At 39.2% G+C, this 17,939-nt stretch overlaps 1 protein-coding gene across 2 annotated transcripts in view; it reads right to left on the bottom strand.

Moving 5' to 3' along the window:
* VCAN (versican) overlaps window positions 1–17,939 on the bottom strand; it is a 114,273-nt gene that overhangs the window by 55,508 nt on the left and 40,826 nt on the right. Inside the window, exons 6-7 of one of the 2 annotated variants that reach the window (XM_054809554.1) lie at window positions 16,561–16,854; window positions 1,945–5,130 (exon numbers count right to left, since the gene is read on the bottom strand). In XM_054809554.1, coding sequence (XP_054665529.1) covers window positions 1,945–5,130; window positions 16,561–16,854 — 3,480 coding nt within the window. The remainder of the gene's footprint in view (window positions 1–1,944; window positions 5,131–16,560; window positions 16,855–17,939) is intronic. The other variant, XM_054809555.1, reaches the window with a different exon arrangement.

The raw sequence follows: 17,939 nt of genomic DNA, 5'->3' as shown, positions 1-17,939 counted from the left end.
AGTTTGTGAAGATGCAGAAGGCAAATCCTAAAGAAAGTCTGTCCTAAGGACCTGATCACCCAAGTGAAAGCAAGAGTAGCTATGAAGAGCAACTATCCATTGATCCACTGTGCTGTAGATAATCCGGCTTGAACTAATTCCTAATTTAATGAATCACAGTACCCATACCATTCTGAAAAAAAAGTATAAAATAAGGCTTTCCTTGATGTATATTCAGAGAAATCCTGAATTGTATACCTTGTGCACTATTTGAAGCAAATATTGTTTCCACACACCCCCAAACCATCCTACTCCTTTCCATCCGCTTAGAACATACAGCTGCCCAGCACAACCCACTCTCCCATGTGCAATAAACTGTAGTATAACTCAACAATGTAACAGGGAAAACTACCCCACAACTACACAGTCCAACTATTAATTATTAAGCAGAATAAACCAAATTTCCACAGGTACAAAAGTATTTAATATGTGGTTTAACTCTGTTCTTCAGAAATTACCCTTCTGTTCTGACTTACCGGACTTATCTCATTTAATTGAGACTTCCAAGATACTGGCAACATCTAAAGCTTCAGAAAAAATAATGATAATATACCACAGAAGCAAAAGTACCGTTTAAATGTAAAAATAACAGAACTATTATTTCCTGAAATAGAAGGTTAAGCTACTGATATGACTGGTGCAGTTATACATCCTGTAAATATAAAGTACAATAATAAGCATAAAGTGAATAAAGATACAAAATCCGCTGTATGAAAAGTCCATTAATGATATGACAAATCTCAAGGAAACGACTTCTGCCTTTTGACTCTTGAATGAAATTCTACCAAGTACAAACCTGACAAAACCAACCAAAAGACTTCCATAAATTATGAATTCTGTTGGATAAGTTCTTCAAAGATACTGACGTTATGACTGAGAACCAATGAGAAAACAGTTTCTTATATAACCATTCAAAAGCATTGCATAGAGTTAAGGTATATAAGACATAATATGAATTTCTACTGTGTTCCTTCAAAAAATAAAATAATCGTAAAGTAACTGTACAATATTTAAATAGAATGCAACATTGAACCTAATAAGTATTTTAAGCTTTATCCTTTTTGTCAGTTCTTTTGCATTTAATTTTAAAAAATAAGGTTTTACCAAGGCATCTTAAACAATAGTCAGTTGACAGGCTTCTTTAATGTAAAATTGCATAGCCTTCAGCTATTGCATTATGGAGACATATTCATCATAAAACTTAACGGTTCCTTGCTACTTCAGGAGTTTCTGTTCTGGATACCCATGGAATTGAAGCTACATACACATGTACAGTGCCATCAGCTAAAAAATGTAACGAAACTAAAAATTATGTCAACTTGCCTTACAGATTCTATAAAATGGATTAAAAAAATATTATGATATGCTACAAAAACATGCAAAATCCCTTCCCCCAAATCACAGGATGTCCACTTGTGAATGCAGTAGAGTGCCTTAACCTTTTTTAGCTGACTACATTGTACATGGCATTGTTAATTGCTACAGACTAATGGAATGTTAAAATAATCTAGTGCTTTGTTTAGGACTAGTAATGCATGGAATGGAAGCTGTGAAATTAAAATGTTTGTTTCACAGATAGCTGAAGTTAAATCAGTGACTTGGCAACATTAAATAAGAAAACCAGACTACAGTCATCATGACTCTGAAGAGGAAATACAATAGGTTTTCATTCTTACATAAAAATTAATCTTACCCCAAACCATGTATACAACACATTTCTGAGGGTTTTTTAATGGCTAGAAAAATAGACCTATCAATATTTAGTAAGTTGTTATCGAGATAAAACTTGTACTTTGCATCCTTCAGTGATCCAAGAAACATCTCCAGCATATTCTAAAGTACACCAGTTTGTTATGATAAACTGTCCATTCTGATGGACTGCAGGTCTAAATGGCAAAATCTTACCTGTTTCATTGCCTGTGATTTGAATAACATACAATCTTATGTCATTTCCACTATCAGGGTGTGAAGTAGAAGGAGACACCTCTTGAGGTTGTAAAGCCTCTGTGGCCTCCTTCACTTTGGGTGGTGCAGTAGGTCGTGCAACTGCAGTAGCAGTTGATGTTGTGAAATATTCCTTATCGATTTCTGGCTCTAACATCTTTCCTGTCAGATCATCATCTGCAGTGGCTTTACTGGGAGAAATAGATTCATCAATTATGATGATGTCATTGCTTGTTACCTCCTCTTCTTCCTCAGGAATGATACGTGGTGACTTCTGAGTAACGAAAGGTTTGGATGCTGATGTAGGCTGAATTTTGTCTACGGAACTAATGGAAGGTGTTGTTACATCACTGAGAACTGTTGCCTTATCTGTTGCATTAGCTGAAAATATAGCTGGTTTGATTTCTTCAGGTTCTTCTGATATTCCTGAACCTTCCAGAGTTTGGCTTGGAGAAGCTCCCAAAGTCAGATGAGTATGGCTTTCCACAGCAGAATGATCTGTTGGCATCGTATGGGGGGACAACACAGATTCCCAGCTCACAACATCACTGTCTTCTTCCTTTGTGGGGGTTCCTCTGCTTTCATATGTTTTTGCTTCAGTACCCACTGTTATAGGCATCACTTCAGTGACCTTCTCTTCTTGATCAGTAGCAGTTTCAGCTTTTGGAGTCACAATGACATGCAAGGTCCTGGTGCTAGTTTCATGAGGTCCCAGAACTCTTCCATAATCTGTGAACTTCACTGCAGGCACTGATACTTCTGTTGCTGGATATGTCTCATCATAAGCTGACCCTGTCTCATCCTGCTTTTCCTGAATAGCTGTTTGAGATGATTCAGATGCTGGTGCTGTCTTTTCTTCACGTATTTGGACAGATGTCATAGATAAGGTAGACTCTGTGGCACTATCTGGTTCCTTATCTTGATCATCCGTGGAAAGTTCCTCTGGGAACCCCTCACTATCTCTTGCAGTTGTTTCTGTTGCTTCTGTATGAAAGATACCATCCAAAGGAGTCTGATCAGTAGCTGGTATATCTCTAGTGACCTCACTCTCTACAGTAACTGGAACTAGGGAAGCATCACGTTCTTTCTGTGGAACTGTAGTATCTACCTTCGTTACATCTGTAAATACAATAGATTCTTTTGTCCCTCCAAAGCCAGCTGATGGTGTTCCTTTTCTGTCTTGAAGTGTTGCCACTGTTGTTGTCACAATGCCTGTCTGGCCTTCCTCTGTCACTGTGTATTTTGAGACCTCCGTTTCAGTAGAGACATCTTCACCAGGCGTTGCTACTGATGTCTCAGTAGCCTCTCTTTGTTCAACTTCTGGGATAGGAATGGACGTTTTCAAAACATACCCTGATGTTTCATCTCCTTCATGTTCAGTTACCTCCATGACTGTGGGCATAGCAGTTGGCAATACAGTGACACCTGAGAAGCTAAAAGACTTCATTGTTGCACTACCTTCATCCACGGATATTTTGGATAGTGTGATGATTTCCAAATCCAAAGAGCTGCTTGTGTGGGAGAAATCTGTAGTATCTTTACTCTGATCAAAATCAGCTGATACAGCTTCTTCATCACTTTTTGTTTCCTCTGGCTCCATGCTTGTCTCAGTTTCATCTGTAATTGCTGAAATCAGAGCTCCTGGATGCTTCGTGTATTCTGTAATTTGCCCTGGAGATGATGTAGGCTCCATTCCAGAGATACCATCTTCTGTATCTAGCTCATGTATTCTCTTAGTATGAGACGACTCTTCCGTCATATACCCCTGATCTTTATCTGTCAGCAGCCACATGCCAGAAGCTGGAGAAGCCTGTGTGAACTTCTCACTTGCAGAACACCCTTCAGATTCTGCTGTAATACAAGTAGGAATGGCGGTTGTGGCACGCGGGATCTTAACATCCATTGTTCTCGTTCCTGGCTCCTCTGTTTTTCCTTGCTCCTCTAAAATGTCTGATCCTTCCGTTTGCTGAGATGAGTGGATAACATATGTGGTGCTTTCTCCAAAGTGTTGCGGGGAAGCAGTACTTCCTGAGAGAGCGATGGCCTCAGATCCTGTTTGATTAACAGCTGATACAGAAAAGGATACAGGTATTCCAGATGACACAGTAGGCTGCACATCTCTCAGGTCCTCTCTGCTTCCTTCAGCTGACGCCTCACTATCAAACATCGTCGCAGAACTAAATTTAACAAATGGGGTTGACTCATCTGCTGTAGAAAATTGTCCAGTGGTTACTGCATGCTCATCTATGAGTGTCTCTGATGCAGCAGGCACATCTGATCCCGAGATGCTACCAGCAGCCATGCCAGAAACTGTATCAGGCATAACGGTGTACATGCTCCGTCCGCCCTCCCCCTCTGTAGTAAAATCATACTGATCAGTGAACAAAGCTGTAGGGACTACGACTGTTGTAAGTTTCTCATCAGATTTTGCCTCCATTGACTTTTCTGTGGGTTCTTTTGTTGAGTGGGCACCAAGATACGTATTCTCTTTTGTTAGTGAAACTGAAGTCCCTGTCCTGGGAAACTCTCTCCGAGATGTTGGTAACAAGCTATCTGTAGCTGTCATCATAGGACCCACTTCTATTTGTTCAGTCTGATTATCAGCATCATGTTTTTGTGTATCTCCTGTTTCAGTATCTTCCCATGAACCAGGGGAACTCTTAGCTACAGCTGTGCTATCCTGAAAAACTACAGAGGTCAAGAAAGCGTCCTCAATGCTTTCAGACCTACCTTGTTCCTCGGGCAATTCTGCTTCAGAGTAAGTGTGCTCCAGCTCCAAAGCTGCAGATGTACTCTCTGTTAACCTAGGTGAAACATCGTATTCAGTCCTTCCCAGTGTATCGTAAGTGCTTATTTCTCCATCTGTGACAGTCTGAGGTAGAAGGGTGGTTAACTTAATGTTCTCCATAAGCACCTCCATTTCCCTTTTTTCCTCAGCCACATCAGTAGTCATTTCTGTATCTTCTTCAGTCGCTAAGGTTGTTTCCTCCAAAGCAGGGACCTCTGTTTTGGTGAGAGCCACTTCAGTAATCGGAGTCTCAAAAACAGGAGGTTTAAGAGTAACTTTAGCAGATGACACTTTCACACTGTCAGTTTTCAGAGATGTAATCAGCTTAACAGTTGTAGGCTCTGTTATGATTTTTTTACCTTAAAAAAGAAAGAAAAAGAGTTAAGGAATCATTCCGTCAGAACACAAACAAATGTTACTTTAATTCAGTTTGAATGTTCCCAACAAAAACTAAATGCTACACTGAGAAATAAGTATAACGCTCAAAGGCTTTAGATAGTTGTTTAGCATGCAACAGAGCTTCGAATGACATAAAATAACACATTATAAGGCTGCAGAACATCTAACTTAAAGTCAGATGAAATAAGAAGAACAGCAGTATTCTTCATATTCATTATTTATATAATTACGCCTAGAAGTCCTCATATTATATGAGTACCCATCAGACAGCTAAGTACTGATCAGGCAATATAAAAGTTTATTTCATGATGTCATGAATGAGTGGTACTACAAAACTGTGGGTTTTCTTCAAAGTTTACTGTAGCATACAACTCAAATGTATAAAGGGAGTAAAATACCACTTTAGTTTATTTTCAGCACATAATTACAAACTGCAAAAAGGAACCCTCACTGGAGTGAAAGCATGCTTAAGCAACAGGAACAAACATGCCATCAGGAAGTACTGTTTTACAATGCCGCAAGAGCCACTGCCCTGCATTTAAATTATACTGAGAGAAATTTATTATGGAGAAAGGTGAGAACAGTAAACCATAAGATCATAAACTTAATACTATAATGATGTTGATCTTTGGAAAACACTTCAAAGATACACATTTGAAGCTCCTTCACACACAAAAGTGCTTCTATGGGTGTGTTGAACATGAAAAGGCAGAGTGTTGAACCCTCTGAATGATGGGAGGAGTAAGGGGGTAGCTATCCTAGATTCACAAGACACACAAAGAAACGTCTTTCCAGTGAACTAAATTGTGATGTTTTAAAGAACCTTGCTGCCTGTGCCTTGTTCACTCCTGCCCCAGATTTCCATCCTATCTGAGAAGAAAATGTGTGCAGACAACCACGACACTGCAAAGTCGATATCAGGATTTTAAACTCCTGAAAAAGGTGAGTTTCTGCTCAGAAAACAGGATGGGAAAAGCCCAGGGTGGAAACATCTTCCCTTCTGCCAGTTCTTCCAGGTTGGTAATCTTCAGAAGGGCAATGGCAGCAGACAGGTGAAAGATGTGAATAGCTTAAATCAGTGCTGTTAATTGCTAAGTATCTGAGAGTCAAAAGCCTTATATGGATGCAACTAAAAAGAAAAATACGATCTTTTAAATCACACTAAGCAAATGAAGAATGCGTTCAACAGGCTGTATATATGAGGACTAACTGCTTACCAGACAGAGACAACTACATGCATAGCTTCTTGCAAAAGAAAATATTGCTCAACTTCTAAAAGAGCAAAGAACTCTATTCCCCTAACATGCAGAAATCGAAAGTTACAGTATTTTACAAGAAAATATTGAAGCCAAAGGCTCATTATTACAGCTGTGAGTTAATAAAAGAGATCAGGAAACTTTACTCAATGTAAGGTATGAATACCAGTTATCAGGGGAAAAAGTGAGTTCTGAGATTGGATTTTTTACTGCCTGGCATATGGGGATGAAGATGTTCTAGATGATGATGCAGCCCCTGACTGACTCAGGACTTGCAGGAGCTAATAATATGAGAAAAGGAGAGGAAGAAAATAAGTGAAAAATTTAGAAAGACTCAACTTAGTCACATATTTGTGCAATGACAATTTATACTCAAGCATATGCAGTATGTATGCACAAATCAGTTCTTTTCACACACCCATGTCTAATTAGGTACCCCTTTGGTATTTGTAGATATGAATTCCGCATGTGTAAGTTAGGGTCACACAAATATTTGTTCAGTTTCACACACCAAGCTTTGAAAATGTCACCTTTGCAAGAGACCTATTTCGTTTACCCTGAAGTAGACAGGCTTGCCAGATGATGGCCGCTTAGGATTTCTAGAAGTATGGGTAGATTTAGAGAGTAGGGAAATGGGGAAAAAAGAGCTGATATTTCAGCTTTCTTGAATGAGAAGTGAAAGAGAAAGGGAAATTGTGAGGGTAAGAAAATACAACATTGCTATGATTAGAAGTGGTAGTGTTCTTTCCCAGCAGAAAAACGAATGGATTCTTTTCCCTACTGTATGTTAAATCATTTTGTGGTTTTACAAAGAAGACTTAGCTACTTACATAACTCTTTTTTTGTAGGGTAAAACATTTAGTTGAGCAAGAAGGAGTAAAGTTATTGAAATCCCGATAAGCAAAGCACAGCATTAACACAACTGATTTTGTGTTTCAGGGTTCTACAACCTGAAGTGGATGTTTATTGTTCTTTTCAATGCCTATGTGATTTAAGTATGGGATCATGTTCATACAATCAAGAATCAACAAACTTTTACAATTCTTTCCCTTTCTGCTTGCATGGGGATGGTTTAAACCAGAGTTTTACTTCACAACTAGGGAGTGAAGAATGCACACAAGTTAGCACTGTCCTCCTGAGTGGTACTTGGTAATTGTTGAATTTCTACCAAAGAATCCGCCAATTTGCCCGTTAAGCTCTTTTTTATGGCAAAACAGAAAGGAGACAGCATAGTCTTATATTGTCCCTTCTAACCATAGGATGAGTTTCCTTAATGCAGATTGCATGTATTTTATAGCCAACATCAAGCTGACCCCAATTACCATCTGTCAAGTGACTATCAAGATCACTGTTTGAAAGACTATGAAAACATAATACCCCCTAACAAAGCTAAACAAAATTGAGGGCATGAGAATAGATTTTAAAATCTGTGGGGAAAAGGGGTAACTTATTTCATCACTGCTGGGAAATTGTGTACACTTACAACCATTTATGTAGCTTCCCAGTTTCCAAGAAACATTTGGAAGTCCCAAAAGTTCACATATTTATGCCTGAGATGCAGTTATTTGTTGTTCATGATTCATTATCTGCTAATTACTTGTTAAAATAGGTACATATTTATGAAGTAAAACTGAAAAAACTCCAAGCGTATTTGATTTGCTTTTATTAATAAGTGAATCAATAAATATTAAATTTATGTACTGGTGTAAGAAAAGCACATATTTTTTTAAGAGTTTGTCAATAAACAGCCAAATTTTCTCCTGTGAAAACTGGCACAGGATTACCAGTGTGCAAAGAGCAGTTCTGGTTAAAATCAACTACAGGGCCTCTAAAACTTCTTTGTTATAAATATGATGCATAAGTTTTCATACACATCATTCAGGTTCGCAAACTTATTTGAGTGGATCAAAAAAAGATGCTTTTTCACAGAGAAATCTATAATTTTTTTTTCTTAGGAAAAATAAAAAGCCAAAAAGAAGGTTGCTTTTTTAATAGACTTAATATCAGTTTGAACTGTCGTCCACTCCACCCAGATGTTTTGCATTACTGTACTCCTTGCATCATGCATGCAATATGTTATCTCCTTTGTCCTTCTTCTGATTCACGACATGAGGAAGATTTTCCTAATAAAATTCATGAACATATTAACAGCAAGAAAGCAAATTATCTCACCATCAGCTGCTCATATCAAAGATTATCTTGTCATTTTTTAATCGATTCCTTTTATATTGAACAACCTGCATGAAGTTGATTTTGGATGGAATATATGATTTTGCAGAGATACTGTATTTTTCACTCTCTGTTTATTTATTTTATGCTTTCACTGTACAGCATTTTCTTCTTCTTCTCTCCCACCATTGTTTAAATAAGGATTTAAAATAATGGAGCAATATTAGAACTTAATATTTTTTAAGGAAATCACACTACACAACTTTAGACATGGTTTAACTTTGCAATTACCAAATAAGCATTTTAATATGTTCTGTGCTGCTTAATAATAATTTCAGGTTATCTGGGTGTACTTTCTGAAGGAGAAAATTCTATATGGGATGTGGAGTTCTGTTCATTACTTATGAGGTGTGTGATAGCACGAGGAGGATTTGAAATCTGATACTGCAGCCATAAGAGTTTCTCTATAACTCCAGGTGTATACTTCCACTTAGCTACACCACGTAGTGACATCAAAACACAAGCCAAATGTAATGAGAAAAATAATTTAAAAAATCTAAATGCAGTGTCTATTCCCACTTACAAAATATGTGCGATATCAGAGAAAAATAATGGGATTCGTAAAAAAAAAAGTAATTTAAAAGCTATTAGTCTATCTTATCTGTAAGGAAAACTTAAAGACATGACAAAAGGTCATGCATCCTCTTCACACCATTGCACAAGGTTCTTTTCTTCCAGCTAACAAAACAGCAGAGGCAGCAGCTCTATTAGCTCTGTGAGCAAAAACACTCTTAAGTAAAACCACTTGCTATTTCATAACCTCTGAAGTCAGACGGTTAAAGGGGGAAGGATGTGTTATCTCCTGGCTTCCCCACACGTAAGTGTAGTTCTGTGAACAAATTATAAACTGTCAATCTATCCACAAAAGAACAATAGCAAAAAGCATTTTTCTTTCCACATTATTTATAATAAAACTGACAAAGAGGACAAAAAATCAGCGAGCCTCTTTAGTCATCTGTAATCCCAGCACCAAATAAAAGCTACAATCTTTGCTTCCTGACCACAAAAACCAACTGAAGAACAGAGAGCGCCAAGATTGTCACTCAGGTGAGGAACCAACAGCAAAATTCTTGCTGCTTTGCTCTCCCCACCTGATGTGATAGGAGGCAAATTACGCATATGTCCCGTGAGTGGTAACCAGTTCCCACAGCAGTGAGCAAAGGTATTAAAGAGCAAAACCAATTTATCTTTCCTGTACTTGAACACCTAAAGGGATGGATCTTTTACTTCTTCACCTTGTTGATCCTAATGCCATCCTTGTTACCTGACCTGTCCAGTGACCTGAGGGACTGAAAGAAAAATGCCTTTAACTGTGTCTTCTTTTCTTTCCTCTTTCCCTATGTCCACAATGTCTGCACTTATGAACTATTCTTAAAGAACCCAGTTTTGAATCACTCGGACAAATGCAAGTTCACTTGCTGTGACCAAAGCAGTGTCTCCTCCTGAAGGTCCACGTCCTGAGGCTGCAAACAGTTGCTCCACATACATCAGTTAGATTGATAAATTCGGTTCTGTTTGTTCATACTCTACACAGATTTTAAAAGGTCAAGCTGCACCCAACCACCACTTCCTCCTCCTTCTCAGGGTGAGGTGCTAGTGAGGTCTGTGGCACAGGATTGTCTGAAGTGGATTGAGGTCTTCTTCCTGCTTTCAGCATGGTCTAACTGACTTCTCAAAATTCAGCTATGCGACTGAAGCAGAGTGAATTAAGAAACACGCTGCAAGCTGTTAGTGTGCACAGCCTCTGTGATGTTTGCCTGTTGCTATAAACCCAGCAGAGAGCTTCAGAGATTTATTCCTCTTACACGTGGTCCAAAATATTACTGGAGATCTCTGCAGCTATGTAGGTCTTGCTGAACTGCATATCTGAGAGAAGCACAGAAATCTACCTTCTTAGCAAAATAATAAAAGCTAGAGAATTGTTATCTGGTGGCAGCTGCCTCGGTAAGGCAGTTTAAGCCCTTTGCATAGCTTCACTTTCACAGAGGGGAAAAGAAGTACGAGCAGAGCCAACAGCCTTGTATACGCCACGGTCAGTGCCATGTCCTTGAGATGCTTGCCTGCTCAAAGGCATTTTATCCATTCTGATACTGGACTGTGAAATGGTGGGGGACACTGGTTTTATTATGTTCAGCACTCTATTGTGTTTTGTCTACGATAAACTTTTTTTTGCTCTTTTTCTTCAGATTGAAAATTTTGTTCCCTGGATGTCACCACGCCCTATATCTTCAGTATTCTGTGATCATTCCCAAACTGATCAAAAATCCACAGATCTCCTGTAATACAGTTCCTGACATCAGGCTGGAAATAATTCCCTCATCCAGGAAATAGCTGGGACATGTAGCTACCAACGGTTGCTGTGGAGAAGGACAGAACTGCCTAGTTATTCAAAGTTTTCCAAACTAAGTCACATGTAGCAAAAGAGAAGACAACATTTCTTCTGCCAGCCTTTGAGCTATGCCTGAAAATCTTATCCTTTCTTCTGCTGGACAAGTGGAGCACAGTTGATGTTTTCTGAGGCTTAGCTTGCAATCATGGTAGTTCACGTTGTAGGACCTCTCAAAGAAGGGGTTTTCTTTTTATCTTTCCCTGCTCTGAAGTCCTCCACAGAAGAACAAGTCACTTGCAAGTCACCTTGCAATACCAAACACCTCTGTCCTAGCAAAACACTCTTACTTGAACTGACAAGAAACAGAAGGTTTGGTTGGCAAGGTTTTCAGGTGTGCAGGGGAGAGGTTTCAAGACAGACAATTATTCTCCACTTTCTTCTTACAAAGATCTGTCCTGCTACGTACTATGAAGGTTGCTGCTTCCTATACTTCTTCTATAAAAGTGCACTCTGATTTTGAGCTCTATACAGATGAAGCATCAAAGAAAGAGGCCCTCAGTCACAAGCAGTGGTTGACTTGGATACACTCGTGATGGGGCTGTACTGGACTCCTTTCATGATGAACACTTATGGCAATGCTGTCTCAGAACTGGAATTTTCCAATCTCCAGCTAAAATGAAATCATAATGCCAAACCAAAGTGGCATAACCAAAGAGAAATAACAAAGGTGCATGAAACGAAGTCAAAATAAGAGAGCAAATCTGAAACAAAATGGTCAAATCCAGAGCAAAATGGTCAACACATGTTTTGAGTCAAGCAAAAAATGTTTTGCTGAAAGATTCGCCAAAAGCAATACAGGTCTATGAAAGAATTCAGCTTTAACAAATCAGTGTTTCTCAGCAAAACATAGATTTATGATTCAAAAATTCAACCACCTCTGTATGAAGTTCATGAAGTTCAGTTTTGTTGCAGGTATATACGACAAAAACTGTATACATTTTGATTAGTGCATTTCTGGAGTGCAATTTATTCTACAGATGCTGTAGTATAAAATGTCCCATCCGAAGTCAATTGAAGTGTGTGACGAGATTCCCACAAACTCCAGTGAATTAGATCTGACAAGACTGGGGGAATGAGGGATGGAATTAAACAAATACCCTATAGGTCTATGCAAGAACTAACTATTAAATAGGTACCCCATTAAAAATTAATTTTTTTTTTGCTGATACAATGTTTTATTCTCTCATAAATAAAGTGTTCAGCAATAGTTGTTCTTTCTTTTTTTTTTAAATTGTAAATATGTTAATACGTTATAAGTTCTAAGTGTTAACACTTGAAAAACTTTTCCCCTGATGATGGCCTCCAAGGAGCTTCAAGTACTTAATCATGTGTCTAACCTGAAACTTTTTTCAAGCCCCATCAGATACATGATTATGTACTTCTCAGAAAAAAAGAACTAAAAAGTCTGTTGAAAGTCTTGGAGGGATGAGATGAAACACGCAGATAATGTTTCAGAAACTCAGAGCCATGTGGTTTCTGTAGAGTGAAAAACACTTATGATCAAAGTGAAGAAGGTTTTTTATTTTTTTAACAAGAATTTTAGATTTTAAATAATGTCTGGGCCACTTTTATTTTCATAAAGTCAAGACACTTTGTACAATGTAATTTTGTAACCAGAACACTGCTGAAATTAAAATCCTGAACTTAACTCTACTGTTAAATGCTGTCCAGGTTGGCTGTTTTATTGAAACTAGTGCATTTTAAAGTAGAATTTACTGCTTGACTTACTGTTTTTCATGTATTTTAATAAATATGATTCCTTTTTAAAAGTAAGTAAAATATTCAGAATACGTATTGAGGTTCCTTTTAACTCTAATTTAAAATCAGTATTTTGAGACTTTTCACCAAAAAGAATTTAATTACAGGATAGCAGTGAAGACTCTAAGCAGGGCTGAAGAAAGAGTTATCTCCTTTCTTAAATACACAATTTGTCTTCGTAATGACTAAAACAGATGACTGCTTTGCCACAAATCTATTGCTTCAGAGTATGTGTAAAGTCAAGCATTGGACTCATCCCTTCTGTGGCTGGGAGGCATTTGTTTTGGTGGCCTTACACAGGGAGTATAGTATTACTCAGCCTGAGTAAAAGTGGCAGACACAGGTCCTTCATCATTGCCTAACTGTGCAACATGTGGCCATTGCCCTTGGAGCTAAGTCACCGGGAACTTCGCTAGCTTTCACACAGGAGGCAGGGGAAACTTTATGGGGATGTTGTAAAAAACCTGAGATCACCATGTGAACATCTGTGCTGCAGACCTTTGGCGCTGGTGCTACCTGGATAGCTGGCTTGATCCTCCCCTGTTCACAGAGGCACTCTGTGGTTTTCGCTTTAGCTGACCAAGATCTCACAAATACATGTAACGACATCCCCTTTTTCTTCTTTTTCCAGCAACAGAAGTTTTTTTGCTGGTGTGACTGGGTATTCCGGTGAGGAGGGAAACATAAAGATGTAATGTGAGACACGTAATGAGCACAGTAAGAGCTATAAGCACTGGATTGTTGTTACGTGGAAAGAGTCAAGGTCTTGGGGAGGGCAGTTTTGTTGTCTGGCACAGCAGGAATCACTGCGTAAAGGCTTCATATCGAGCTAAAAGCACTCAGAGGTTGGGGATAGTGGACTTTATGTGATGGCCCACTGCAATGAAACTTTGAAATAGAGATAATGGGAAGTTTTGGAAGAAACTTCAGAAAAAGATGATGATTTGAAAAAAGAACTTACATTCAAGCCTCTTGCTGTATTATAGAGCCTTTTTTCTTTTTTTTCTCTCCTTTTTTCTGCCACCCGAAAAGGGACTGGCTCCAAGGCTCCAACAGGAGAGAGTCACTCACTCTACAGCCACTGCTTCAGGCAGCTGCTTGAGATGTGAAAGACCAAGATGCTAGGCAGCGAGACTACTTAGTCACCTCTTGTGTAAATCTTTGAGCAAAAGCAATGAAGAGTTACAGCTGGTTGCTGTGAGACCCCAAGCACCTTCCAAGAGGGAGACAGAGCTTTCAGTAACTTCTGAAATATGTGGCAGACAGGCAGCGTGAAGGAGGATGCAGGGTTCAGCATTACACTCCTGAATTTCCCTACAGAAAAACAGATGTATTTGGCAAAAGCTGAGTCATCTAGCTAGCAGCCTTTAATTAATTCTGATGTAATGTTGATTGCAGTTAAAATTGCTAGAGAACAGCCCACTGTCTACCAAATAGTGTTGGTTCTTTTAGTCTTTTTTCTTGTAAAAGGGTTGATAGTCATAGACTCTCTACTTCCTGGGTTGCAAACTGATGAAATATTTATTCTCTGTGTATCAAGGGCAAGAGTTTGCAGAAAAAGCAGTTATACAAAAGGCAACAACCCAATACTTATCAAGAATGTTTTTAGAACAAATGGTATGTCACTAGAATTTGTTAACTAAAACTTCTGGAAAGAACATTGAAAAGGCACATGTTGTTTGAAAGGAGTGAAATTCACACAAACAGAAAATTGTAATTTGTCCTAAGAAAAGACTAGATTACAGGCAAAATGTCCAGTCAACGCTTTGGTCTTGTAGAGGGACTGATGAATTTCATCCCCATTAAAGTCAATTTTACCCATGACACTTAAAACTGATCATAAACAATTCAGGGGAGGAACAGGAGCAGTGATATGACAAAATTTTGGTCTGTAGATTATGAGCACACTCCTGAACTTAACAAGTCCTTATTACTGTATGCAGTCTCCTTGAAGTCCATTAGGACTACTTCTACATGAAAAGCTTTGGAACATCATACCCCCAAGCAACAAAGGAAAAAAAATCCAAAAGTCCTATTTTAAAATATTGCAGAGAAGACTGTCTGAGAACAGCCAGACTGTAACATTACACCAAATGTTGGGACTGGTTCTCAAGCAGTAAGGTTTGTTCATAAATGTGTCTTCAGTGCCTGAGTTGGAAAGATCTGCAGCTGCAGATGGTTCATCATCCACAAAATGGGGACAGTACAGACTGCACATTTCAAGCAGTTCTGACTTAGAGTCACAGGACTGAGTCCAAAAAACCTAGATATTCATAGTTAAAGACCAAGTTCTGAACTTTTAAATCGACACAAGTCACCTTTACATGTTAATGTCAGTTGTACTATTTGCAACCACAGGAATTTCCTTGAACAGAGACGCCTGCAGGAAAACTGTTGAACAGTCCAACCTCCCTATGCTGCTGAGGAGGCTGCTCTCATGGAAGCAGGATATTCAGCTGGGAAGAAGCACTCTGATGTCTTAGATGTGATGCACCTTCCAACATTATCAGTGTCCTCTTGCACAAAGAACACTCTGGTGATGGAGGGGATCTTAAAGGATGGAAGAAAGGTGGTGGAAACCTCTCAACAGACACAGATAGTTGGTCTGTGGTATTTGAAAGGACTATGTAGAAACTTAAATGTTGCACATCATGAGATGCATGGATGGGTTTCTGGACATGAAGGGAAAGATTAAGTAGTCATCACTAATGACAGAGAGAAATGTAGGAGGGATGTTCTGGAGAAGGCCAGGCAGATGAGACCAGTACCTCCATGGTGGTGGTCTATGAAGCACTGACAGTTCCAGGAAGGCCTGGGAGACAGGCAGGGATCTGGAACTGGTGCACCGGTGAGATGATATAGGGAAGAGAAACTCAGGTACGCTAGAAGCTGGTGAACCTTTTTGGACAAAAGGAACCTATGCAAGGATACGCTGCACCAAAATAAAAGCAGAGCGAGGCTGCTGGCACTGAAGATGGAAGAGGTTACAGAGAATTATTTAACCCCAAACCAAAGGAGAGCTGACAGGTGCAGAGGAGATCTGGTTTAGATTGATGCAGTCTACCAGGTGAATGTGGCAAATGCTTGATGCACCTCTGCAAATACCAGGAGGGAAACAAGCAGTAGTAAGAAAAGCAATTTAGACCATCCACAGTACGAGCTGATTGGCACATGAAACACTGAGCGAGTGAGAGGAGAACTTACAACTGCTTTAGAAGCCTAAAAAATATGATGGGGCAAAACACCTGGAATCCAGAGATAGCCCCCAAATTACCGGCATCTCAGAGACCAGAAAATGGACAGGCTTGTAAGCAGTCTGTAAACAGCCTCTCTTATTGCCATCATTGGATACAGAATATCAAGTTAGATGACAGTCATTCACCTGGTCAAGCAGGACATTTCTTCTGTTCTTATGCTCATTGACATGACACAAAGATACCAGGGTGCACTCAGGCACCAAAATACGTAGCATCTGCAGACTCAGGGTGACTGTGGGTAGGGTGTGTCACTGTGTGTAAAAGCACTATTCGGGCTGAAATCTTACCTTAAAACTTAGCCTATCTTTATCTGCCAATGTTACTTTACAACATTTGTTTTATTTCAGCTTTTCCCTCTTTTTTGTAAAGCTGTAGTGATAAAACAGTTTTTTAAAAACTCATGCATGCTGCAAGAACTGAAACAAAACACATATTAAAGTAAACACTTTTCAGGGTTAGCATGGTGAGCATACTGAAAATTATAAATTAAAAAAAGCTTACGTTCATAGCAGTAGGCATCAAACTTGCTATCTGGGTAAGGAAAGCCTGTTTGGTTCTCATAGCGATACAGGGTTCTCACCCCAAGTAAACCTCCACCACACTGGGGCCTCGCCACTGAGGCTGGGTAACGAACGCTGCCATCGGCCAGCCAGCCATAGTCACACTGGTCAAAGCCGTTCCTCCAGGCGACATACAGGTTCCCAACAGAAGCAAGAACACCATCTCTTTTCCGACACAGCTCCTTAGCTTCCTCAAAGGTGAGCTTCTCAGGGACTGAGACATGAACCACTTCATCTAGAGGAAGAAAACAAAGATCACAAAGACTGAGTATCACAAACCACCATCAAGCTTAGTTCCCCTCTTTCAGTCAGTGTCCTGCAAGGTTGGGTTTTTTCCCAAGATTTGCTGGAATAGTTTTTTTGCTTTAAAAAAATCAGATAGTTGGAAAATCACATGTCCCAGATTTGAATATGAACATGAACCTACCACAAAGCATAAGCAATCATATGCAAACTTTATGCCACAAAGTACAGTGGTTGGAGATTGAGTCCCTCCCTCAATTTCTAGGCAGAGTTAACAGCATCCTTGAAGTTCCTCTGTGACCTCTGTTAGAGTAGGTTTTGCAGCTCAACTGCACTAATTAAATCCAGTCCAATAGAATTTACTTTCTCAGTAAAACAAATCTTTTACATCTGCAAACCTGACCTTTTTAGTCATCACTAGAATCTCACTTGAGATACACAAAAAAAACAAATGTTCTTCACTGGCTGCTCCACAGCAGCTTCTAATGTCATGTTTCCATCAGTCTTCATCTTGCCCGTGGGGAAACAAAGGTGAGGGAATGCACTAGACATGTTGCATGCACAAAGCCCTTTTTGTATGAAAAAGCTGAATGAGTCTAGAATGCTTCCATGGAATAACAATTTGGTAATAATAGCCACCCATTTGGAAACTGAAACAAAACAAATAGCGCATCTAATATTTTACTTCCAAGCTAAATCACCGTTATGCAGTTGGCTTGGTCGCCTCGTTCACCCAAACACTATAAACAAAATCAAGGCTCTAATGTTCATGTCCTGGGAATGAAGCAATAAACTGACTCCTTTCTAGTTTTTGCTCAGACTTCAGATGGAACTGATGAGAGCTAAAATTAACACATTCAGCTGTAGTAAAAAGTGCAAATTCAAAATACTTGGTACAAGACAGTAATTCTCTTCCTCAACTACAGCAGTCACTGTTGCAGAAAAGCAATGCTTATTCATATTGGACATGCAATCTGTCTTACCTCTGCAGATGTCTCAAGGCAACCTAGTAAAAGGCAGACAGAAACTACATCACCCCAACCAGTTTCATTCACATCAATATTACGCTTGTTTCAG

This window comes from Grus americana, chromosome Z, assembly GCF_028858705.1.
Source record: "Grus americana isolate bGruAme1 chromosome Z, bGruAme1.mat, whole genome shotgun sequence".
In the NCBI taxonomy this organism is placed as follows: Eukaryota; Metazoa; Chordata; class Aves; order Gruiformes; family Gruidae; genus Grus; species Grus americana.
This window is presented reverse-complemented; position numbering and strand designations above follow the sequence as displayed.